Source organism: Heteronotia binoei, chromosome 1, assembly GCF_032191835.1.
Source record: "Heteronotia binoei isolate CCM8104 ecotype False Entrance Well chromosome 1, APGP_CSIRO_Hbin_v1, whole genome shotgun sequence".
NCBI lineage: Eukaryota > Metazoa > Chordata > Lepidosauria > Squamata > Gekkonidae > Heteronotia > Heteronotia binoei.
In genome coordinates this window covers 32892092-32919092 of record NC_083223.1, presented here as the reverse complement: position 1 = coordinate 32919092, position 27001 = coordinate 32892092, and the positions used below count along the sequence as shown (strand labels likewise).

The following is a 27001-nucleotide window of genomic DNA, read 5'->3' as shown; positions in this document are numbered from 1 at the left end:
TTGTTTTATAATTTTAAATGCATTTTAATTGCTCAAATGTTTTCATGTTTTTAATGTATGCTATTTTGTGGTAAAAAATGTTCTAAATAAAACAAATTAATAAATAATAAAACAAACTGGAAAACTATTCATTACTGTCAGCCATACCTTTTCTCATTTGCTGCTATACTTACTGTTGGATCTCTTGTTTGTGATCTAAGCTGTGATCTCGTGGACTCTTTTTAATCAGAGATGGCTGAAAACCAATTCCCTTTTTAAAAAAAAAGAAACCAAAAGAAAGAAAGAAGGATTTTGAACTGTTACCCTTGCATCATGCACATCAGGGTCAGCAGCAAAGAGAGCTGCTCCAGCTTGTGCTCCCTTCTGCAGTTAGCCAGCCTCTGGGAACTGATAACAGAGATTAGCTTTCCATAGCATTCCCCCTGCTCAAATGTACAGATTAAATGGTTTCTGAGAGTGAGCGGGAAAATTATAGCCCTGGATCTGCTCTGCAACCGGTTCTGAAACTAGCCAAAACCTATCTGGAATTAAGTTGTAAAAATTAAAACAACCAGGGGCTCTCACTCTTAATTAGGGTCAGTAGATTGGTTAGCATCTGTCCCTCTAACATGACCCCCAAAATACATGTGGGGCAAGATATTTCAATGTGTTCCAGAAAGCCTGAAGGCCTCATCAAGCATGGGATTATATAGAGCTACAGAAATAAATGAATAAAGACACCATGATGCATTCAAGAGGAAAATAAGGACATAAATGCACACAGAGATACAAGAACAGCTAAAGGACACATATCTCCATGTGAAAGAGGACCCCGAATAATTAATGAATACCCCTATAATAATGAATAAGAGCATGCTTATGCCATCAAAAAGAGGATGTCTGATGCAATCCTTCGTTAGAAGCACAGATAGCTCCAAGTGGGTGTGAATCCAAGGTTTTATATTAGATAAAGAGACAGTGACCTCCTTGAGGTCTCTGGATATGTATTAGATAACAAAGGGGCCTCAGAGAAGCTTCTTGCTGGAGCTGATAACGCATGGAGACAGGAGGAGTGGAAAGGTATTAGAAGTTACGGGGGGTGGAAAACGTTGAATCAGATAAACCTGGGGGGGTCTGCCTGCGTGTTTTGGGTGTGGATAAAACTGGCTGTATGTGGAATAATTTTAACTTAGTCATTTTGGGGGCCCATGGCCGGCTAAATTCCACTCTTGGTGCCAAAAGTAAACCTCGTTTCATACCAGTACTGTGTGCGGACCTCGTTATTTCTCTGCTTCACATGCTCCTAAGAGTGCTCAAGGTACTATGCAATCTAGGAAGAGGCCTGTAACATTTTCACTCTTTCCTGTGAGACCTCTTATACGGAACCTCTATAAAAACACTTCTTAGTGTTTTGTGTTATGCTGCCTCCTTGCCTTCCTTATTTTTGCTGCCACCAACTGTTCTCACCTTAGAATTCTCAGTTGGACCTAAAGAACAGGATGGCTAAGCGGTATATGGTAGAATGACAGACTGGCTAACGCCTGCGATAGGGTTACTAGAGCGTCCCCTCATGATGTGCTCAGCACAAAATCACTTCTGGGTGACGTCATTATGCCAGGCACATTGCAGAGAATGGCACTCTTTGAGGGTGGGACTCCCCCTGACAGCCAGTTCCATGGCGACACATTGGAGGCCGTGAAATTGAGAGAAACCCCACCCTTGTCACAAACCTCACAAACGCATTTCCTCACATAATGATTTTTTGGGGGGGGCGGAGTCTGAGAACAACAGTCCTGTGGATAACAAAAAGAGCTGCATGAAAAATACTTCTTAGTCTACAGTCTCCAGGTCCCCCCTCCAGGTTGAGAAACTCCTGGAGATTTGTGGGTTGAGCCGGGGTAGACAGGGACCTGAGTAGGCTACAATGCCACAGAATCCACCCTCCAAAGCATCGTATTTCTCCAGGGGAAACTGATCTCTGTAGTCTGAAAATGTGGTAGCTCATGGACCCAAATGTAGCCAGTTGTTATTTTAGATCACCCTGCTTTCCCCCCCTTTTTAAAAAAGGAACACCAAGTAGCTTATACCAAGTACATACAACTAAAGGTATCCCTTAAAGGGCATAAAACAACTGAACATCCACTCGTCCCGTAAAGTAATGATACAGCTTCTGTTTAGAAGGGCAGTGGAAATTTTTCAGTCTTTTCATATTTTAGTAATGCTTTCAGTACTTTTGTCATCGCTGGTAATTTTTTTAAATAGCAGTGGTGACCGATACCCATTGTTTTACTATAAAAGTTACTTTCACTGCTGTTTGAAGATGTACTTTGGGCTAAAGGTTACCATATAAACATTTTAAATATTAAAAATAAGATTAAAACAACAAAAGCGGTCAGCAAGACCCCCCAAATTCTAGCATTTCATAGCATGTGCAAAACAGTAATGTTCAGGTAGACATTTTTACAAAAGGATTGGAATGGTGATTTAATGGAACAGCACAGGGGGCTGCTTCTACAAAGGACAGTAATGTGGTCTGCTGCCACTGTTTATTGTACATGTCGCCTCCCTTTTTATTGCAGTGTCCTCCACCTTTGTAACCCCCTTTCTTTCATTATGGTACATCATGCCTTAGACCAAGGGTGGCAAACTTGCTTAACATAAGAGCCACACAGAATAAATGTCAGATGTCTGAGACATGGATGTCAGATGTTTGAGAAACACAAGACAGGAAGGAAGATGGTAAGGGAGAGGTAGAAAGAAAGCAACTTTAACTTTAAATGCATTCTCCATGCTGCTGGATGGCTTGGCTTGGAGAAGTGATTTGAAGAGAGAAAGGCCTTCTTCAAGCTGGCTGACAGGGCAATGGGGGCTTCGAGAGCCACAGTTTGGCCACCCTTGTGTTAGACCCACTTTCATTTGCATCGTTTTTCTAGCTCTGTCAATCTAATCCTACTATACTGTTTACTGTAGGTCTCTGCTGATTGGATTACTTTTCAGATTTAGTAACCTTCTGAGAATAGTAGTGAGAAAGGGAGGCTATAAATGAATAACTACTACAACAATGTATGTTGCATCCATTAGTATGTTCTGAATAAAAGAGGTTATGCCTTCCTTGCTTTGGAATTTCTCTGCCAGTGAAACAGAAACTAGAGTAACTGAAATTTCTACACAATCTTTTTAGAATTCTCCCAATTGCTTTCCTTGTGAAGAACAACCACTCTGTTACCCTCCTTTGTTTTTCCCACAGCAGTGATAAATGGATTGATAATGCTGGGACTTTAAAATCCAGGCTTGCAGCTAAGCTATATATTTTTTTCAATTTAACAGTTTGTTAGTCAGTCAGTTTGTTTACTGTAATTAGCCATTGACTGGTACAAGCCTACAAAAATCTCAAGGAAAAGCAAAGTAAACTAGATGTTAACAAACATTCAAACTAAAGCAAAAGGGTATAACAACAGATGCAATACAATAGCAATAACAAAGGAGATATACACATATGTCTACAAATCATCCCTTCACATTGCCATCTTGGGACGTATTTTCTTTGCTATGAGGACAAAGACTGAAACTTTCTGGGAGATATAGCTTCAGTATCAGATAAAATATTTTTTCCTCATCTGAATAAGCACTTAGGCCTGACAGAATTCCATCTAAAAATCTGGCCCTTGGACTGGAATAGAGCAGGCAGAAAAGTAAATAGTGAAGTAAGTCCTCAGTTGCATGAGAACTGCAGATGTATAAATGTTAGGCTGCTGGAGTTTGCTTAAAATGACCTTCCACAACTGCTGTTGGCATTGACTGGAATCATGAGGTAAAGTTTGCTCTAAGAACATGATTAGAAATGTTAACTAAGTATGGAGATCTTGTATGTTCCACTTTAATTAATTTGTACCATGGTGCTGTTTTTTATTTTAATATTAAGGTACAATCTAGTCAAGCATCAGAGTCAAAAATTCATTTTCTAAGATGGGATTTGTCAGTTCTGGGTCCCAAGAGATCATCGGGAATAAGGTATCTTGAGTGTATGCTATTAAGAAACTCAAGGTGCTGAGGGTCTTTAGCTAACAGTAGATTGAAAGACTGATGACTAAGGGAATTAGATCTTGAGTTTTCAACCCTTTTCCATTACCTACTGATTATTAAGCACACCATAAGAGAAGGGATATCAGTTTCAGCTCTCATTAAAGCAGCAGGAGATCCCTTGGGAAGTGCTAAGATAGTTGTAAAAATTGATTCTGAACTACTTCAAAGCTAGCTAAGTTGGCATTATTCCATTATTATATAGAAAGCATCTGTTTCAATAACTTACCTCAACAATTTTTATAATATCTCGAGGACCGATTACTTCAGGGTCAAAGCGGACACGGGCTTTGGATGTGGCCAGCACTACAGAAGCATCAAGGATGCCAGGTGTTTTGACAAGTCTGGATTCAATGTTATGTACACATGAAGCACAAGTCATCCCTAGGATCTGAACAGAGTTCTCGTTAGTATTACAAGACTAAATGGCCTTCTGCCAAGTCAGGCCTCTGATCCATCAAGCCCAGTGGCTCTTCACATGGACTGGGAGAGGCTTTCTCTCTGAGGTCTCCAGCTGAGACCTGGCCTAGATCCTTTTAAACTTGAGATGCTCGGAGCTGAACTTGGAAACTTACACATGTAAATCATGTGCTGTACCACGAGGCTGTGATCTTTAACTGATCTTTCACTGAATTTCCAAGGCTTCTACAGCTTTTCCTTAACAGAAGGACTTTTTCAGACACTCAAAGGTATCCCTCTCCAGCATCTGGCCCAGAAGCAAACGGCCATGTGCTTAATGGAGATTTTAGGAGGAGAGGTTAAGCCTTCTCTTCCTGCCTTCAATAACCTAGGCAAAAATCCAAACATCAGGAGTGGCTCCCTGCCTACCAGGTGGCCCAGTGTGCCTGAGTTTATGCAGAGGGGCAGGGCCTTTGGGAGAATCTATACATCTCTCCCCTCCAGAAAGTCAGGTATGCATTTCCCTAAAATTGGTTAATAGAGTGGTTGTGGCTGGTGCCTAAAATAAAATGGTCCCACAAATGTAATCTCCACATTGGCAGGGTGGTCTCTCCAATTATATGCTATCAGTCCCTATATCTTTGCCTTGACTGGATGTTTCCGGGCAAAACCTCCCATGGTTTTGGCATGTTTTTGGGCCTTTGGGCTTTTTTCCTACTCAGAATGCAATCTTTTAATAAAACCTTGTAAAATTCCCCAAGGGATTTTGTATGTCTCTGACTTTGTGGCTGATCCAGGCAGCTTCTTCTTGTGAGAAAAATGGTGCTACCAGGGGAGTTCAAGAGGGAAACGATGCCGGCAGGGGAGGGGTGGGGGGGCACTGGGCTTCTCTTAAATAATGAACTTCCAAAAGTCATGATGGTAGCAGTGGTTTATCAAGCCCCCGCCTGTCCAGGATTTAATCAAGGAAGGTAGGAATGAAACAGAAAGGGCAGTCTGCCAGCCACAAAAGCGGTTTCCACTCCCCCCTCCACTTCCACAATCATTACCAATGCTCCTGTAACACCTGAAATTCACAATCTTAAAGAATTCACATCTATGAACCTGAAACTCAAACAGCACAGCTGATACAGCTCTTTCACCACATTTCAATCAAACAAATGATGGCCTATCTGCAACACTCACCTTAAGATCTATATTTCCATCTGCATCAGGGTAATCTTTTATGACTGAGGCTTCAAAGCCCAAATTCTCAATCAGCTGGGCTATTTCCAGAGGCTGAATCAACTCTGGCTTATATTTTACTTCAGCTTTCCCTGCCATCAAGGCAACAAGCACAGAAACTATTCCTATAAATGACAGAATTGAAGCAGATCCAGATCACAACATGGGGAAAAAGCAAGTGAATGACATGCAGCTGGCATCCTTTTTTTAAAAAAATTATGTCCTTTATAACAGGGGTGGCCAATGGTAGCTCTCCAGACGTTTTTTTTGCCTACAACTCCCATCAGCCCCAGCCATTGGCCATGCTGGCTGGGGCTGATGGGAGTTGTAGGCAAAAAACATCTGGAAAGCTACCGTTGGCCACCCCTGCACGCTGTCTTTCTCACTGAGACTCAAGACGGATTACACAGAGTGAGTCAATGCAATCAACAGGATGAGACATTCAGTACACAATGTAATAAGATTTGGGTTGTAAATGAAGCAAAGCATCAAGTGTTAACATGACACATTAAAACAATCCAAGATTATGTAGTATGATCCAACTTACATCAAACTATCCACAGTAGTGTAGGCCACAGTCCCTAATAATTTGTCCAAGAAACTTTGTGAATCATTTTGCACATTACTGAGCAGAAAAGTCCTCTTGAATAATTCAGTCTTGTAGAAGTTGCAGAAACCTGGGCGGGGGGCGGAGGGGAGCCTTTCTGACCACCTCCTCAGGCAGGCCATCCCGCAAGGTTTAAGGTAGAGCTACCAGCCCTGTGTTGGAAAACACTGGGAGACTTGGGTGGGGCAGGGGTGGAGCCTGGGGAAGGCAGAGTTTTAGAGAAGGGGGGGACCTCTACAGGTTACAGCACCATAGACTCCACCCTCCATAGTGAACCGATCTCTGACACCTATAGATGAGTTGAAATCCCAGGAGATCTTCAGCCACCACTGGGAGGTTGGCAACCATAGCTTAAGGAAGGGTTGGTTCACACATGCATTTTAGCACTTTGTGTACATATTACAGCAGACATCCATTTAGAATCAGCACAGTTGTGAACGCCTCTTATTTATTCAGTAAAACAGCATGCAATATCCAACTGACAGATGCAACATTATGTGTGGGTTACCAACTCCAGGTGGGGAAATTCCTGGAGATTTTGGGGGGCTGAGCATAGGGAGGGCAGGGTTTCTCCATGGGAACTGATCCCTGTCATCAAGAGATCAGCTGAAATTCAAGGAGACCTCCAGGCCATACCTGGAGGTTGGCAATGCTACCTAATGCCCATTTAATTATTAAACTAAAAGCATAAGATAAGGGAGGGAAAAGTGAGCAACTTGGTCTCATGTAAGGAGACAAAAATTCCTCAATTTCATCAGGAGGCGAAGGGATGCCAGTCTATTACAAAAATTCCTCTTAAAATACATTAGGAATTTTGCATCGTATTTCTAACAGCAAAAGAGAATTTTAAACTGTAGCATTTTCCAGCTTTGCATTGACTTCTCCTCTGGCTTTACTGCATTCCTCCTTGGTTGCAAGTATTACTGCCCCCAACTTTTCAGGGAAGTCTTGGGCTGAAGAAATTACCTAGCACTCAAGAAGAAGCACAAATGAACTGAGCACTCCTGGGTTCACGTATGGGTTTCTTATTTATTTATAATTTAATTTATAATTTAATTTAATTTTCTTAGCCAGAACACTTCACTCCCCCTCAGTAATAATTATCCTGCAGAATTCTTGTATAAATAGGGATTAAAATAACCTCAGTCCAAGCCCTTATGCTAGTTCATGTTTGGCTGGTAGCTAAAGTATACCCAGATCAGGAAGAAGAACCAGTCCACATAGTCCAGGAACAGAAAATGGGGCATGTTCTGATTTTACAATATGGAAACTGAAGACTTTCCTGTCATGCCCTGACCTAGCCACTGTAATCCACGTTTAAGTTTATTCACAGCAGAAGCCAGCAAAAACAATACAGATAAAACCAATGGCGGCTACAGTAACCCATATAAATTGTGCTGAGAGAACAGAGGTAAAATTGCTATAATCAATTATAAAACATACATACCGTTTATAACGGGATTAAGCATTTAAAAAACTACCAACTAAGAGAGAGAGAAAGAAAATGCCTAGCTATTACCCTTCAGAGCTATGAGTGACTTTCTAGTTCTGGTGGCAAGCCAGTCAAATTTAGCTAACTTATAACCATAGGGTTCCTATCATTCAGAAGATCCTTTAGTTGTTGCATTGTTTGATTAAGCATGGTAGGCAAGATTGCAGGAAAAGGAAGGATTTCACAGTGAATGCTGTACCACCTTGCAATCATACAGGGCATGCACTAAAGATTCTATCCCTTCATAACAGCAGGGGCATATACAATCTTCAAAAGGTATTTTGTTATATCTGCCCTCCAGTTCTGCAGAAGGGAGAGTGTCCACCTCATGAGGGTAAAAATTCTCCTGTACATAATTTTCCAGCTGGTATAAGTATGGCATGGGTGCTATTCTATTAACGGTTCTACAAGGGCATGCCATTTAGAGATACTATTAAGATCATTCTGTCTGGCAATATCTGATATTCTCTGTTTCACCAGCTCTCTGGCTTTATTGTATGTAAGAGAGCTAAAATACTGTTTTGTAAGGCCAAAATAGAGAAGTTTTTCCTCTATGACCCTAAGCCATGGTGGAACTGAGATATCTTGGAAGATTAAGCTTGTCGGCCTCTTAGGGGAAAAGATTATTATCAGTCAATACTGTATGGTCATGATCCAAAGACTTGCCTCCACTGAAATCATACCACTAGCCTGCCCTTGAGATTGACCCAGAAACTCCAACTGGTCCAGAATACGGTGGTGCGAGTCCTGACAGGAGTGTCACAGACAGCTCATATACATCCAGTCCTGCGCCAGCTACGCTAGCTCCCAGTGGAATACCAGGTCAAATTCAAGGTATTAGTGTTGACCTATACAGCCTTGAGCAGTAAGGGACCAATGTATCTGTGGGGACTGTCTACTCCATTATGTCCCCAGAAGGGTGTTATGCTCTTCAGGCAGTAATCTGCTGGTGGTCCCCCACCCTAAAGACTCTTCAACTAGGGTTACGGCCTTTTCGATTGTGGCCCAAAGCTGGTGGAACTCTCTGCCAAATCCCACCAGGGCCCTTTTTTTCTGCAGGGCCTGCAAGGTGGAGATGTTCCACCAGGCCTTTAGTTGAGGACAGCAATGGTTTCTATCTTGGCTGGCACCCTCCTCTGATCTTCATGATTGTTTTGCCCCCCCTCCTTCCTGCCTGCAGGGTGGCCAGCAGGCTGCGAGTCTGGATAATGAATGTATTAGTATCTGCCATCTGTTTTTATAATGTATTCTGTTTTGTTCTTTGTTTTATTTGGCAAATGTTTTTAATGCTTATGAACATCGCCCAGAGCCCTGCAATAGCAGGGATTGGGCAAATTATAAATCAAATAAAAACAACTACTCAGGTTTTGTTTTTCAGCATTTTGTTTGGAGCAGCTGTTTCTAAGGTCTTGCAATAAACCACTCACAGAATATAATGCCTTCATTCTATACTGTCTTTTGCTAAAGAATTCAATCTTTCACTTTCTTCCTTGGAAATACATATCCTTGAATCAATGGGACCTGCTTCCAAGGAGGTGAACTTAGAAAGACAGGTTGCTTACCTGTAACTGTAGATCTTCGAGTAGTCATCTGTGCATTCACACTCATGGGATAGTGCGCCTGCGCCGATCCCCAAATCGGTACCTGAAAAAGCCCGGGATTTTTTCGCGCTCGGCGCCAATGGGCATGCGCAGGCGTCTCAATGCGCATGCCCGCCAGCGCGGGGATCCCGCCAGTTCCTTCCTGACCGCCGAAAGCCTCTTACTGGAGGGAGACCGTCAGCAGTGGGGAAGGAGGGCGGGTAGTGTGAATGCACAGATGACCACTCGAAGATCTACAGTTACAGGTAAGCAACCTGTCTATCTTCTTCGTGGTCTCTGTGCTTCACACTCATGGGAGACTAGCAAGCAAAGCATACCTGGAGGTGGGAAGACGGTCAACCTGAAGAAACAGCTTGCAGCACCGCAGCTCCCAACCGAGTCCTCTGCTGAGCATGCACGTCCAGCGCGTAGTGCTTCATGAAGGCATGCGGAGAAGACCAGGTAGCCGCCTTGCAGACGTCGGAAAGGGACACACCTTTCAGGAATGCCACCGACGTGGCCATCGCCCTTGTGGAGTGTCCACGAACAGGTCCAGGTAAAGGCTTCTTCGCCAACAAATAACAAAGTTTAATTGTCTCAGTGAGCCACTTGGAAAGCCTTTGAGACGAAATCTTGGACCCTAACTTGGGGGCAGAGTAGGAGACAAAAAGTTGGTTGTCCTTACAAAAGCCCCGTGAACGATCCAAATAAAACAAGAGGGCACGTTTAACGTCTAAGGCATGCAGCCTGCGCTCCTCATCCGAGGAAGGGCTAGGGTAAAACGTGGGTAACCAAACTTCTAAGTTAAGATGAAATTGGGAAACCACCTTGGGAAGAAAAGTAATGTCTGGAGCTAGGGAGACCCCCGCTTCCCTGAAGGCAAGGTAGGGGTAATCACAGCGCATCGCTGTGAGCTCCCCCGCACGACGTGCTGAGGTGATGGCAACCAAAAATGCAGTCTTCCAGGACAAAAGTTGTAAGGAACATGTTGCCATGGGCTCAAAAGGACGACGAGTCAACCTGTCCAGAACCAGAGTCAAATCCCACAACTGTGGAGGGGTTCTAGAAGGGGGATGAAGGCGGAACAGTCCCTTCATGAACCTCTTGGAGTGAGGGTGAGCGAAAACAGAATAGCCCTCTACTGAAACATGGAAAGCAGAGATAGCCGCCAAATAAACCTTGATGGGGGAGAATACCAGCCCCTCATCCACCAAGGCTAAAAGAAACTCAAAAATTGCCGAAAGCCCAACGGAGTCAGGCGACGTAGGGGAGTCAGCCACAAAGTTACTGAACTTCCTCCACTTCCTCTCGTAAGAGGCATGAGTGGAAGGCTTCCTGCTGCTTTGGAGGACTTGCTGGACCCTGGTGGAAAACCCTACTGATCGATGAACCACGCCGTCAGCTTCAGGTGAGGCACATTGTGGTGGAGTACGTGCCCGCCCTGGGCCGACAACAGGTCCGGATCTGTCGGGAACTGATAAAATACCCCCCTCAACTGTTGGAGCAGGATCGAGAACCAACTCTGACGGGGCCACCAAGGAGTCACCAGGATGCAACGTGGCTTCTCCTGAACTAACTTGTGGACTACCCTTGTCAGTAGAGGCAAGGGTGGGAACATGTAAAGGAACCAGCCCCCCCACTGAAGAAGGAGTCCGTCTCCCAGCGAGGCTGGATCCGCACCTCCCCTGGCACAAAACAAGGGGCACTTTTTGTTCTCCGCTGTGGCGAAGACATCTAGCTGTGGGTACCCCCAACGCTGGAACACCGGCTCCAGGAACCGCCATTGCAGTTCCCATTCGTGTGGGAGAGCTCCACCCCTGCTGAGAGAGTCCGCCTGAATGTTGAGGACCCCTGGCAGGTGTGTTGCCTTCAGAAAAATGTCCCACTGGAGGCACTCCATCCAGAGGTCCATCGCCAGCGAGCACAGTCTGCGGGACACTGTCCCCCCCTGTCTGTTTATATAACACAGGGCAGTGGTGTTGTCCGTAAGCAGTGCCACAGTCTTCCCTGCTAACAGAGGGCGAAAGGAGCGAAGGGCGAAGTGAACCGCCAGCAGTTCCAAGTAATTTATATGGCACCGACTCAGTTTCGGAGGCCACTGACCCCCCACACATAGATCTTCCAGGTGAGCTCCCCACCCCCACATGGAAGCGTCGGTGGCAATAGTCACAGTAGGGGTTGGTAGATGAAAGGGAGCCCCTTGACAGATGTTGCTCTCCAATCCCCACCATAGCAGAGATTGGATAGTCCCGGGTGGGATGGAAAACCTCTTTCGGGCCGAATCTCTGAGCGGACGAAAATGGCGTAAGAACCACAGTTGCAGTCCCCTCATTCGCAGTCTTGCGAAACGTAGCACGCTTGTCGTCGCAGCCATCAGCCCCAGCATCCGCTGGAGCTGCTGAGCCATGCCCCACTACTGCCTTTGGAGAAGCTGGACCAGATTGATGATGTCCTTTGCTCTCTGCGAAGGAAGGAATGCTCGGTGTTGATCTGTGTCCAGCAGAGCCCCTATGAATTGAACTGTCCTTGATGGAGTCAGATGGGACTTCTCCAGGTTGACCTGCAATCCCAGGGTGCCGAGAAGACGCAGAGTGATGGCGATGTGCGTTGTCAAACTCTCCTTCGACTTCGCCACAAGAAGCCAGTCGTCGATGTATGGGAAGACAACAACTCCCTGAAGACGAAGGCGGGCAGCCACCACACTCATCAGCTTCGTGAACACCCGAGGAGCGGTAGACAGTCCAAACGGCAGGGCCCTGAACTGGAAGTGCCGAGCACCCACTGCAAACCTTAGGAAACGCCTGAACGCAGGGTGGATGCTGATATGAAAGTAGGCATCCTTGAGGTCCAGGGTCGCCATCCAGTCTCCCTGATTGATGAGGGGCAGGATAGTTTGCAGGGTAGCCATTCTGAACTTCTGGTACAGAATGAATTTGTTCAGACTCCGAAGGTCCATGATAGGCCTCAAACCCCCGTCCCGTTTGGGGACCAGGAAATAACGGGAGTAGAAGCCTCCTGTCCTGGCCTCCGGCGGAACCACCTCTATGGCTTGTTTCTGTAGGAGGTTGTTCACCTCCGCCAGCAGAGGTGGGGAAGGGGGAGTGGTAACTACCACGGACTAGTTTGGGGTCTGAACAAACTCTATTTTGTAGCCCTCTTTTACGATGGACAGTGCCCACCTGTCTGTGGAGATCAACTCCCAGGCAGGCAGGAAAGGGCGTAGGCGGATGGAAGAGCCAACAGTGGGAACAATGACGCGTGCTTGCAGGAAGTCAAACCCCCTGCTTCTGAGGACGAGCCCCCTTAGACTTGTTGGAAGGCTGGGCCCCGTAACGGTTCCTGCCGTTACCAGAGAAGGAGGGTCGTTCAGGCTGTGCAGGCCGGGGACGCCATTGATCAGGGGAGAACCTTTGATAGGGCTTCTTGGTCCAGGGCTTAGGCCACTGCTTGGACCTAGAAGTTTTGGGGGTGGATTGGACGCCCAAGTTCTTGGAGGTCTTGACGCTCTTATCGAACTCTTGCAGCGCCGTGTCAGTTGTGGTGCTGAAGAGCCCGTCACCCTCAAAAGGCAGGTCCTCGATAAAGGTTTTTGTATCTTGGTGGAGTGCCGTAGACCGAAGCCAGGAGTGACGCCTAATGCAGACTGCAGAGGTGATCTGTTTGGCTGAGGCTTCCACCATGTGTTTCGCTGCAGCCAGTTGTTGTCTGGCCACAGCGAGACCTTCTTTCTGCAGCTTGGTTGCAGCGGCCTTTTTGTCCTCACTTAGAGAAGAGAGGAACGGGGCAAGTTGTTCCAGCACGGCATACTGATACCTAGCCATGCAGGCTGCATAGTTAGATATTTTTATGCCGAGTGCCCCAGCTGAGTAGACCTTGCGGCCCATTCCGTCGATCTTCCTCCCTTCTTTGTCCGGTGGAGCGGAGTGAACCTTCCTGGCCTTCGAGGAGGAGGAGACTACCACCGAGTTAGGGCGTGGATGGGTGAATAAGAATTCAGCCCCCGTCTCCTGGACCCTGTACATGTGGTCCAGCCGTTTGGATGACACCAGCGTCGAAGATGGTTTGTTCCAAGGTTCCTTGACCACTTAAAGGATCACCTTGGTAACCGGTAGAGCGACCGCAGTGGACGTGTTCTTCTGCATTATGTCGAACACGTTGTCGTCCACTACGGGTTCTGGCTGGGTCACGGGTAATCGAAGGGTGGCAGCGATGCGTTTCACAAAGTCCCCATAAGACTTTAGATCCTCCGATGGCGAAATTGGAAGATCCTCAGCCGTCTGGGAGACCGGTGAAGGGTCTAAGTCCTGGACTTCACCGTCCGACTCCGATGAAGAGTCTTGATGGGTGGAATGCTCTGACAGGATCGGGTCTCGCGGCGGCAGCTGGACCGGCAGTGGTCTACGCGGAGTTTCAACCGGAACCAACTGTCGATCCGGGGGGACCGACACCGAAGCCGACGCCTTCCTGGATCGGTGCGAGACCCTCGACACGGAAGAATATTCTGACGCTCGCTCCCAGTCCTGGTAGTCCTCCGAGTACCAATGACAGGAGTCGTACCGGGAGTAGGGCGGTTGCCACCTGCGTTGCTCCCATGGTGGTATCGGGAAGCGTTGAGGCGCATGAAACGGCTCCGGTGCACGTCTGTCCCGAGGTCTGAACGGAACCAACGGGACTATCGGTGCCGACTGTTCCACCTCCGAGGCCGATTCGCTAGCCGACCGCCGACGGGACCCGGAAGATGACGAGCGTTGGGTCAGGTCGATCTCCTGCTCCGATGCCAACAGACGCTGCTGACTCACAGGGCTTCGGCGTGGAGAGGCCAAGATCTTCTTCGGCGGCTTAGAGATCGCCGACGCTGATGTACTGGCCGATGGGGAAGGAGTGCGGGGTCGCTTCCGCTTCTCCTTTGATTTCGCCTTCTTAGGAGCTCGGGTCCCCGAGTCCTCTCGGCGCTTCTTAGCGGGCGTATCCACCGAGCCCTCGCGGGAACGTTTTGTGGAGCCACGCTCTTCCGGCGGATCGGTCGGAGTCAGTATCGGAGCAGCATCGGCCGATGCAAGCTCCTGTGCCGGGGCGTCGGTCGATTTCGGTACCGACGACTCCATCGGTCTATGAGGCCGAAGCGCCAATAAACGAGCCGCCCGATTTTTTCTGGTCTGCTTCGAGAAGCGGAGACAGTGCGGACAGGATTCAACTCGGTGCGCTTCTCCCAGGCACAACAGGCACAGGGAATGGCCGTCCGGAGGGGCGATCTTCTTTCCACAAGCACGGCAGCGCTTGAAAAACCCCCAGCGACTTTCCATAGAAAGAAGCCGCAGAAAAAACTACTCAGAATGATCTGAGAGAAAACGGGGGAAAGCGGGAGCGAAGCACCCCAAGGGGCAGTTCACCAAACAAAGAACGCCTTTTTTTTTTTTTTTACACTAACACTAACTATACTAAACTATAAATTTAACTAACTAACTAACAACGATAAACGGGCTAAGACGAGAAAAAAAGGCAAAGCCAAGGATTCTCACCGACCGGGGAAACGGAAAGGAAAACCTCTCAGCGCAGCGGTCAGAAAGGAACTGGCGGGATCCCCGCGCTGGCGCTGGTGGGCATGCGCATTGGGACGCCTGCGCATGCCCATTGGCGCCGAGCGCGAAAAAATCCCAGGCTTTTTCAGGTACCGATTCGGGGATCGGCGCAGGCGCACTATCCCATGAGTGTGAAGCACAGAGACCACGAAGAAGATCTGTGTACCCAACTTCAGACTCGATACGGAGTCTCATTGCTAAGGACTGTACAGACAAGGCTGTACTTATTTTAAGAATATTAGCATCTTCGATCTAATGTCAGGATGCCAAACCACCCTCTAGATAACCAACATTCTGTCCCCAGACCAGTAGGAAGCAACCCAGCAGTGTCCAAAAACCACTGGCTCCCAGCACCGGAAGAAGAACACAAAGGAATATTAGTTGTTTTACCATTTTCTTTTTGCAGATTCTTTTCAATGTTTGAGACGCAAGATGCACATGTCATGCCCGTGATCTGCATAAAGCATTTTTCAGTGGTTTCCGCACTGGGTGGCTTCGGATGACCATGACACAAGTTCTCTGTCTCCAGCACAACATCTCCACATGGCAATTCATAAACAGGTTTGGTTCTCAAGAGAGCAGAAGCTGATTCACTGGCCTCACTACTTCCAGTGGCAAGTCTTCCAGTGGTGGTGTCTTGAAAAAGGACATCAAATAGATTAATGTGAGATACAGCCCAACCATAAAGAGCTGCCATATTTATGGGAAAGAATGGAGATAAATGAAGAGAGATCCAGAAAAGAAAGCCAAGGACAAATACCTCATAGATGAACGCTACAAGGAAAAGCTGAATTGGCAGAAGCTAGAGCAGAAGGAGAGAAGAGAAAGAGATGCCAATTGTCAATGTTTTCATACATTTAAAAGGCCGGGGTGGGGTGGGGAGATAATTGGTATCTCATTTTTAAAAGTTGTTAGATTTTATAATGCAAGTAAGTAAAAATTGCAGAAAGCTACTGCTGCTGACTGAAGCCTTTCAGACAGCGACAGAAAAAATTGTGTCAGATGCCAAAGATACACCCAATGTAGGGAATCCCTGTTGGCATAGTATCAGCTATGTACTAGTAGGAAAGGAAAGGTCCCCTGTGCAAGCATCAGTCGTTTTCAACTCTGGGGTGACACTGCTTTCACAAAGTTTTCACGGCAGACCTTTTTACAGGGTGGTTTGCCATTCCCCGGTCATTACACTTTCCCCCCAGCAAGCTGGGTACTCATTTTACTGACCTCGGAAGGATGGAAAGCTGAGTCAACCTCGAGCCGGCTATCTGAATCAGTTCTGCTGGAATCGAACTCAGGTCGTGAGCAGAGGGCTCTGACTGCAGTACTGCAGGTTTACCACTCTGCGCCACGGGGCTCTTATGTACTAGTAATACAATTCAAAAGTGAGCATTGCAAGGGGAAAAAACTGGATGAGGGAGTGGCAGGAGAAGTAGAAGCTAAGGGTCTCATATCTGCTCAGACATTTGTCTCACTCGGACGACAGCATAACACTGTGCTTGTAGAAGATGTGGTCTAATGTGAATACTCTGACCTGGATGGCCCAGGCTAGCCCAATCTCATCGGATCTTGGAAGCAGGGTTGACCCTGGTTAGTACTTGGATGGGAGACCACCAAGGAATATCAGGGTTGCTATGCAAAGGCACACATCTCTGAACATCTCTTGTCTTGAAAACCCTACGGGATCACCATATGTCGGTGGTGACTTGACAGCAAAAGAAAAGTTAATTGCTAATGATGTCACTGAACTGGAGAGCCCAAAACAACTGCTCCCATATCCACACAGCCATGATGGAGGCGAAGAGGTCCAACTCACTCGGAAGTCAAATAACAACAGTATACTATCAGGAATATGCAAGACCCAGCTAGCTGAACAATACTTGCATTCTGAAAACCCTTATAGGTATTCTACCTGGAGAATCCAGATACAAACCAACCACTAGGAACCTCAACCTCCCTCTTGACAGGTGGCCTGCAAGGACAAACACAAAATATGGAAGGGAAAGGGTGAAGTTCTGTTTCAAAGTAGGGTGCCCCCATTAAGTATCCAAAGAAAAGGAAATGGATGTGCAACCCTATAAGTGCCTTTGCTGGATCAGACATCAGGCCCAGTACTCTTTGAAAGAATCACAACAAGTAGCAAGCACCAGCCATGGTAAATCAGTTGGTCCTTTGTTGGACCAGTCTTCTGCCTACTAAGAACATAAGAGAAGCCATGTTGGATCAGGCCAACAGCCCATCCAGTCCAACACTCTGTGTCACACAGTGGCAAAAATTTTTATATATACACACACACTGTGGCTAATAGCCACTGATGGACCTGTGCTCCATATTTTTATCTAAACCCCTCTTGTGGCCGCCACCACCTCCTGTGGCAGTGAATTCCACATGTTAATCACCCTTTTGGTGAAGAAGTACTTCCTTTTATCCGTTTTAACCTGTCTGCTCAGCAATTTCATCGAATGCCCACGAGTTCTTGTATTGTGAGAAAGGGAGAAAAGTACTTCTTTCTCTACTTTCTCCATCCCATGCATTATTTTGGAGAGCCAGTTTGGTGTAGTGGTTAAGTGTGCGGACTCTTATCTGGGAGAACCAGGTTTGATTCCCCACTCCTCCACTTTCACCTGCTAGCATGGCCTTGGGTCAGCCATAGCTCTGGCAGAGGTTGTCCTTGAAAGGGCAGCTGCTGTGAGAGCCCTCTCCAGCCCCAACCACCTCACAGGGTGTTTGTTGTGGGAGAGGAAGGTAAAGGAGATTGTGAGCCGCTCTGAGACTCTTCGGAGTGGGGGGCGGAATATAAATCCAATATCTTCTTCTTCTTCTTCTTGTAAACCTCTATCATGTCACCCCGCAGTCAACGTTTCTCCAAGCTAAAGAGTCCCAAGCGTTTCAACCTTTCTTCATAGGGAAAGTGCGCCAGCCCTTTAATCATTCTAGTTGCCCTTTTCTGGACTTTCTCCAATGCTATAATATCCTTTTTGAGGTGCGGCGACCTGAACTGCACACAGTACTCCAAATGAGACCGCACCATCGATTTATACAGGGGCATTATGATACTGGCTGATTTGTTTTCAATTCCCTTCCTAATAATTCCTAGCATGGCATTGGCCTTTTTTATTGCAAACGCACACTGTCTTGACATTTTCAGTGAGTTATCTACCACGACCCCAAGATCTCTCTCTTGGTCAGTCTCTGCCAGTTCACACCCCATCAACTTGTATTTGTAGCTGGGATTCTTGGCCCCAATGTGCATTACTTTGCACTTGGCCACACTGAACCTCATCTGCCACGTTGATGCCCACTCACCCAGCCTCAACAGATCCCTTTGGAGTTCCTCACAATCCTCTCTGGTTCTCACCACCCTGAACAATTTAGTGTCATCCGCAAACTTGGCCACTTCACTGCTCACTCCCAACTCTAAATCATTTATGAACAAGTTAAAGAGCATGGGACCCAGTACCGAGCCCTGCGGCACTCCACTGCTTACCATCCTCCACTGCGAAGACTGCCCATTTATACTCACTCTCTGCTTCCTATTACTCAGCCAGTTTTTGATCCACAAGAGGACCTGTCCTTTTACTCCATGACTCTCAAGCTTTCTAAGGAGCCTTTGATGAGGAACTTTATCAAAAGCTTTCTGGAAGTCAAGGTAAACAATATCTATCGGGTCTCCTTTGTCCACGTGTTTGTTCACCCCCTCAAAGAAATGTAACAGGTTAGTGAGGCAAGATCTTCCCTTGCAGAACCCATGCTGAGTCTTCCTCAATAACCCATGTTCATCAATGTGCCTACTCATTCTGTCTTTGATAATGGTTTCTACCAACTTTCCCGGTATTGAAGTCAGACTGACTGGCCTGTAATTTCCCGGATCTCCTCTGGAACCCTTTTTAAAGATGGGGGTGACATTTGCTACCTTCCAGTCCTCAGGAACGGAGGCAGATTTCAATGAAAGATTACAGATTTTTGTTAGAAGATCCACAAGTTCAACTTTGAGTTCTTTCAGAACTCTCGGATGTATGCCATCCGGACCCGGTGACTTATTAGTTTTTAATTTGTCTATCAGTTGTAGGACCTCGTCTTTTGTCACCTCAAGCTGACTCAGGGCTTTCAACACCCCTTCCAAAATTAGTGGTTCTGGGGTGGGCAAAAAGTTCTCTTCTTCCACAGTGAAGACGGAGGCAAAAAATTCATTCAGCTTCTCAGCCGTTTCCCTATCCTCCTTCAGTAATCCTTTTACCCCATGGTCATCCAAGGGCCCCACTGCCTCCCTGGCTGGTTTCCTACTTCTAATATATTTGAAGAAATTTTTATTGTTGGTCTTTGTTTTTTACAATATGCTCCTCATAGTCCCTTTTTGCCTGCCTGATCACAGTCTTACATTTGATTTGCCACAGCCTGTGTTCCCTTTTACTAATCTCACTTGGACTGATTTTCCACTGCTTAAAGGAGTTTTTTTTACCTTTTACAGCTTCCATTATTTTGTTTGTTAACCACGCAGGCCTTTTCTTATGCCTGTTTGTGCCTTTCCTAACTTATGGTACGTATTTTATCTGAGCTTCTAGGATTATAGTTTTAAATAGTGTCCAAGCTTCCCCAAGGGTTTTGACCGTATGTACCTTTCCTTTCATTTTCCTCCTCACATGCCTCCTCATCTCAGTGTATTTACCCCTTTTAAAGTTAAACGTGGTTGTAGCGGTCTTTTTGGACAACTCCCTATTTATACAAACGGTGAAATCAATAACATTATGGTCACTGCTCCCAAGAGGCACAGTTTTTACGTTTAGCCGCTATCTTTAAGCCTTCCATCATATTATAATCGTCCTCTCTCTTTTGATTTGGTGGGCGATAACAAACTCCCATAGTTAAATTTCCTTTTGGGCCCTCTATTTTAACCCAAAGCATTTCTAAAAGTGAATCTAATTCTCTGACCTCAGTCTTACTGGACCGTATATCCTCTCTGACATACAGAGCCACCCCACCTCCAACCCTTCCCTCCCTATCCTTCCGATATAACTTATATCCAGAAATCACCGTGTCCCACTGATTCTCCTCATTCCACCAAGTTTCTGAAAAATTCCCACAATGTCTATGTTTTCTCCCAACACTAAACATTCCAATTCACCAATTTTACTTCGAATACTTCTAGCATTTGCATACAAACATCTATAATTTCCCAGGCAAGCTAGGCCCGCCACCTTCCTCCTGCCGCCTCTAGACTCTGGCAGACAGTCCATACTGTTTGTCACCTTCACAGTGGACAACTCTGGTCCGTTACCCGGTAGAACAACAGCAGCCAACCCTTCATCTCTTTGAGACGAGTCCTCCCGAACCAGAGACATTTCATCTCCTGTCGGCTTTCCCCCAAGATTTAGTTTAAAAACTGCTCTGCCACCTTTTTGATTTTAAGTGCCAGCAGCCTGGTTCCATCCAGGGGCAAGTGGGGACCGTCTCTTTTGTACAGCTCCCGCTTGTTCCAGAAAGCATCCCAGTGCCTAACAAACTTAAACCCTTCCTCCTTACACCATTGTCTCATCCACACATTGAGACTTCTAATTTGTGCCTGTCTCTCCTGCCCTGCACGTGGAACAGGTAGCATTTCCGAAAAGGCTACCTTGGAGGTCCTGGCCTTAAGTTTTTCGCCTAGCAGCCTAAATTTTTCCTCCAGGACCTCACGACTGCATTTCCCCACATCGTTGGTGCCAACATGCACCACGACCACAGGCTCCTCCCCAGCACTGTCTATCAGCCTATCTACTACACGCGTAATGTCCGCTACCTTCGCACCAGGCAGGCAAGTCACCATATGGTCAGTACGTGGTTTCGCCACCCAGCTGTCTACTTGCCTAAGGATCGAATCACCAACTACCAACCCCCCCCCCCTCTCCCCCTGCTCAGGGATGGTTCCTTGGCGCGAAAGGATTCCCGCTCACCAACCGAAGAAGAGGTCCCTTCTGAGGGCGCATTCCCCTTATCCTCAGCACGGTGCCCTGTTCCCTCTCGACCCTCATGCTCCCTGGCAGCAACGGGGCTGCTACGTTCAGAGCGGGGCTCATCTACTACGCCCCTGAGAGTCTTCCCCAAGTGCCTAACTGACCGTCTCTGCTTCTCCAGGGCAGTCACCTTGGCCTCAAGGGTACGAACTCGTTCCCTGAGGACCAGGAGCTCCTTGCAGCGAGCACACAACCAAGATTTCTGTCCTTTGGGAAGATAGTCGTACATGTGACACTCAGTGCAAAACACTGGAAAGCCCCCAACCCCCTGCTGGCATTCTATCTTTTATATATATATATATATAAAAATATACGGTCCTCTTTAAATGCTGTTTGTTTAAGTGGCTCCCCCTCTGGAGGGTCAACTTACCTTACCTTACCTTATTGGGAGAACAAGGAAATCGGGGATCTGAGTTCCCTGGTCCTTAGGGAGCCCCCAGGTGAAGAGCCACAGGCCAAGAGCCCTTTAGCTCTCGCCCTTCGGCTCGTGCCTTTGGCAAGGCTTGGCTTAAAATGCAAAGAGGGTGGAGCAGAGGCACTCCTCAGCAATCAGCAGCAATCACTCTCAATCCCTTTCTCCTTTTTAGCCCACTCAACCAAACAAAGAGCAAACAAAGTTCCCCTGCTATCACACCTCAGAATTTTAGGCAGCCCCACAAGCTCAGAATGAAGTCTTCCAACACTCAGAAATTCCCAGCAACTTCTCCAGCTGCTCTGCCCTGTTTGCTCCTCTCAGACCTCTGTGAGATGACACCAAATGTTGCTCTAGACACCAAAGCACAACTCTTGAACTGCGTATTGCTTCATTGGCACCTCTACTGCTACTCCAAGTGAGTGATGGAACAAGCAACCCAGTTAAGGTTTACCCTAGAACAGAGTTCCCCATTCCAAGTCCGGTGTGGTCCAAAGAATTTGGGTGTTCAGTTTTAAAACTGAACCTTGTGATCTGTCTCTCTCTCTCACTTGTTCATTCACATCCAGCCACATCAGTCTAGAACAAACCACCTTTATTATCCACCCCATATCCTGCTGTCTTTAATCAGATTAATTCTACGAGGCTAATTTAAAAAAGCATGATGGCATTCATCATCTCGTGGTCAAACTCACATGCTCCAGATTAACTGAAAGTTACAGAAGTTATCTCAAAATAAGAATTGGGGGGGGGGGGGTTGATATCTTCCTCTGTCAGCCTTGCAGTGAAGGGGATTACCGCTGGTATACAAAATGAACCCAAAACACTATAATTCATTCGCAGCTTTACAATACTTTTCTGGACAGAATCCTATGAGTTCTGCTCTAAACCTTGAGAGACAGCAAGACCCCAGGCTGCTGGCCATTCCAAAGCTGAGAAACAGACGGGGATGTGCTGTGGCACAGTGGAGGAACCTCTACTTGGCATAGAGAAAGTCCCAGGTTCGATCCCCGGCACCCCCAGTTTAAAAAGGACCAGGCATGTGAAGAAACTCCAGCTGTGACCCTGGAAAGCTCCTGTCAGTCTGAGAAGACAGTACTGACCTTGATGGACCAAGGGTCTGATTTAATATAAAGTATCTTAGTAGGCCTAAACATAGCTCCTGAGCAGCAGGGGTTTTTTTTGTAACTTTAAACTACTTATAATAGGTTTATGAAACATCTATGCCAGTTTTTGCTCAGAGTTATCAACAGCTACACCATACCTGTTAGCACCAACGCATCAAACCCCATGTCTTCTATAGAAGCACTCAATTCTTCAGGGTTTGTTAAAGCTGAATCATAGCATATAGCTCCGGTCCCCTCAGCTAAAGATACTGATATATGGACCACCCCTTTCCTTTGAGATATCAAGCCTTCAATGGATTTCACGCAGGAGTTACAGGTCATCCCACCAATGCTGATCACAGTGGTGCTGGATTCGCTTTGCAGATGTCCTTGGGGGAGACTGGGAGGACAAGAAAAGGAGGATGCTGCATGGGAGGGAAGCACTCCGTTACAATTCTCCATTCCACTAGAAAAGGCTACTTTGAAATGACCAGGAGGGAGACCTTGGATGGCTTGCTGCAGTGAGGACAGGGTGACCAGTTTCTGGTCATACCACACAACCACATTTTTCTGTTCCAAAGACACTTGGATGCGATGTACACCAGGCAAGTCTGAGATGGCCTTTTCAATAGTGTCAGTGCAGGATTTGCAATGCATCCCTTCCACAGCCAGTGCTACAATGGAAGTGTCATTTCCACTGTTCTCTGTTGAATTTCTGTTGCCATCAAGCCCACCCGGAGTTCTTGCATTCATCTGCTGCAAATGCTCCCTGTCAATCACACCAAGTTTTAACGGGATTTGCTTGTGCTTAATGGTGCTTTCGTATCCCAGGCTGTCTATGCTATTCTTTATTTCTTCAGGCTTAATTGCATAGTGGTGATAAACAATGCTGGCTTCGTGGTTGTTGAGGGCCACTTTAATTCTCTTCACGCCATGTAGTTTTCCAATCTTTTCCTCAATAGTGTTGGCACATGACTGACAGGTCATGCCTTCGATCTTGATCTTAACAGAAGCTTCACTGGCCAATTGCCTTGGAGAATGCATTGCATCTTCTGTGCTGGCATCGTATCCCATGGCCTTGATCTCCTGACAGATCTGATGGGGGCTGATTTCCACTGCCAAATATTTTATTACAGCATTATTTTGCTCAAGAGAAACCTTGATATCCACAATCCCTTTTACCTTGGAAATTCTCCCTTGTATGGATTGTACGCACGCCTGGCAAGTCATACCCAAAATACTGACTGTAACAACATCCATTGGAGAATGAAGAGAGGGCAAATGTTCCACGTCTTCCTCAAAGCCAACATTGTCAAAGGCAAAATTGTGCTTCATTGTCAATGCACGTACACAGGGGGAAGTGTCCCCTGCTACAGTCTAGAGAGAAAATGAAAGCATAATGTACATTTAATATTTAGACAATACAATATCTAAATAACCTTCAGAGTAACCAAAGGTGGCAACTAGTTTCATCATTTAATAACAGAGGAATCAAACACTGGACAATCAGCCCATGATAAATGGGCCACTGATCAAAAGCTTCCCCTTTCCCCTGCCCACATGTGTGTGTTTGTCTGCACTCAACTGTAGATAGCTACTTTGGAGAAAGGGGCAACAGTGAGGTTGAATGCATTGCAATTCTCATTAAACCCCTGTTAAATGTTCTTAAGGAACAGGTAAAAGTTGATACATCAGGTCCTAGATTAAAGTCCTAGTTCAGGCATGAGGTTTCTTGCATGACCTTCGACAATTTTAGCCCCTGTGTAATAATTAAGTGCCATCAGGTTGCAGGCGACTTATGGTGAACCTTTGAAGGGTTTTCAGCATGAGTGATGAGCAGAGGTAGTTTGCGGACGCCTTCCCCTGCTTAGCAACCTCAGTCTTCCTTGGTAGTCTCCCATCCAAGTACTGGTCATGGGCAAACCCGCTTAGCTTCTGAGCTCTAACAAGCTTGGGATCGTCTGGGCTATTAAGGCTGCTGCTACACAAAGGTTAACAGTGAGGAATTAGACTTCACCATACACACTGCAACCATCTACACCTTTTTACTTGGCTTTTCCAAGTCACATTCAATCCTGGAGCACTCTTTTCCTGTACTGGCTTTGGACTGAGTTCTGTAAGTATTCTTCATTTAATGCAAATAACATCCAACAGCGAAGGCACCTGTATTCCCCCGCCCCTATTTGGGGGCTAACAGATGCTCTAGGAGGATGTCTAGATGAGAAAACTCCCTCTCTGGTCCAATTCTTACTTTTAATGCAGCAGAACGTGAGTCAAAATACAAATCTCAGGAAATCCTATCATGGATCAGCTGTTCAACGTGTAGTCCAGCCTTTCCTTTCAAAAGCACCAAAAGTATTGTCTGCATGCCATAGCTTGTAAATCAGATTTGACCCACATTATGCAATGCACCTCAGTTTCAGAAAGCAGTATGCCCAAAGTTACATTTTCAGTCTTAGCTATGTTTTAAATATCTGAATGACAAACTGTTGGTGCAGCAAAATGTTCAACCTGTACCTCCAAGCAGCAGACATTTGCATTACAGCAAAACTAGCAAAGCACAAACTAACTAAAGAGACTAACTTATAGTACCAGATGAAAACTGCAGCTGTGTTATTTAAACTGAAATGTATTTGATATTTTAGTTCTAATCTGGGAAGGGTTACATCAATGCTTAGTACAAAATGCCAAGCATCAGTATTTCGAATAATCGAGCTACTGTCTAAATCAAAGACTCATTTTATTGATAATCCAATACTTGCTCCAAGGGACGAAACCTTGGAAGTGACACAGAGTGTCATACAGCATAGAATCTTAAAGGCTACATCAAAGGCAAAGTTTCAGATAACTTCAAAAACACAACATACAGATGTGAATTACATAGAGGGTTCAAAGCGTAATATCAACTATTCATTTGGGTACTACAACATCTCCTGGTTCCCACACATTCCTAGTTTACTTATAAGGCATATGTATGAGAACTCAGGGGAGAGGCATTTTTGCTTTACAGTCGTAAGATTACTTGCATATCCTGAATCCTTGAGAGTTGCCAGGTAGGGGGGCTTTGAAGAGGAATCTTTATTCAGAAAAGGAAAGAGAGGGAAGAGAAGGGGGAAGGGTGAGAACCGAATACATATTGATTCAATAATCAGAAATATCATGCTTGACACAAAGTACTCTGCCATAAAAACGTTAAATATGCCTTCTCTGTTATATATGACCCCAAGTTCCAAAGGCCCTGAACTGGATAGCTAAGGCTAGCTCCATCTGGACAGATCTGGGAAGCTAAGCAGGGATTGGCCCTGGTTAGAATTTGGATGGGGGACCACCAAAGAATACCGGGGTTGCTATGCAGAGACAGGCAATGGCAAACTACCTCTGAATGTCTCTTGCCTTGAAAACTCTATAGGTGTTGTCATAAGTTTGTTGTGAATTGACAGCAAAAACAAGACGTCTCAATGCCACATAAATTTAGAGACAAATTCAAGAAGGGCAGCTCTAGCTCCAATGGCTGCAATCCATTGCACCAGTAAGGAGAACTGCTAGTGTCAGTTTCTCATAAGCAGTTTTTCTATAAATATGAAGCAATTACCATTATTTTCAATTCTATGCTACCCACAAATTGGTGCTTAGCAGCTACTGGAGGAAGCAATTTAAAAGGAATTTGCTAGCCACTGCATGTAATTCACCTCTTAGGGAATTAGTTGGAAATCCTCAATGGAAAAAAAGGATAAGTTCTATTCTCAAGAGGATGAAGAGAAACGATAGTGTGTTCAAAGTTAAAACAGCTTTACATGAATCCAGAACAGAATGCTGCCAAAATGTAAATGATTCACTAGTAATTTATTACTGCAGGGAGCATTTAAATGATACTCTTTGCGTGCAAAGAAAGCTTAGGACTTTTCAAGTGTTGACACAAATTTGAACAGAACAAAATTGCAAGCACATCAATTTGCTATCCCCTGTTCCCTTAAACTGACCTGTCTGCTATGGCTTCCTAGCACTTCTGAAGAGTTACGGAAGGAAGAGTTTTCCTCTTTCCGAGACAACCTGCTTGTCTTCATAAGACACTCTCCATCCTCCAGCACGTGAAGCTTTTTAGATGACTGCTGTTTGGAGAAAGACACCAGAGTAATGTTCTTGTGGTTTAAAGCTGCAAGTGAGGACTGGCTCTCTCTCAAATAGCTCACGGTTTCCATTTCCATTCCTTCGTCATTTAAAACACCGGCAAGTCAAGTGAGAAAACGAAAATGATTACAAGGAGTTATTCAACAGATTACTGCGTCAACTTTCTCCCCACAATTTCTACACCCTTCTGTAAGCCTAGATTAACTTTCCTTGTCTTTTTTCATAATTTGTGGGTTGCGCTTAGCTGTGTACTTTTCCAAACAGGTTGGTGTGTTTCCCACCAATTGCTATCCTTTCACACAGCAAGAAAATGCATTCAACACTATTCATCTTTGCACACGGCTCTCCCATGTCCTCAGTCAAGGCTGCCTTTCACAACTTTGTCAAACATGACCGGAATGAGGCAACCCAGTGTATAATTAACTCTGCCA

The 27001-nt window shown here is 45.9% G+C and overlaps 1 protein-coding gene across 2 annotated transcripts in view; it reads right to left on the bottom strand.

Annotated features, from left to right (window-relative positions):
* Window positions 1–26759, bottom strand: part of ATP7B (ATPase copper transporting beta) — a 53978-nt gene extending 27219 nt beyond the window's left edge. Inside the window, exons 1-6 of one of the 2 annotated variants that reach the window (XM_060233284.1) lie at window positions 26423–26759; window positions 22601–23819; window positions 15331–15576; window positions 5644–5807; window positions 4289–4450; window positions 174–250 (exon numbers count right to left, since the gene is read on the bottom strand). In XM_060233284.1, coding sequence (XP_060089267.1) covers window positions 174–250; window positions 4289–4450; window positions 5644–5807; window positions 15331–15576; window positions 22601–23819; window positions 26423–26647 — 2093 coding nt within the window. In that variant the 5' untranslated portion in view covers window positions 26648–26759. The remainder of the gene's footprint in view (window positions 1–173; window positions 251–4288; window positions 4451–5643; window positions 5808–15330; window positions 15577–22600; window positions 23820–26422) is intronic. The other variant, XM_060233291.1, reaches the window with a different exon arrangement.
* Between the last annotated feature and the right edge of the window lie 242 nt (window positions 26760–27001).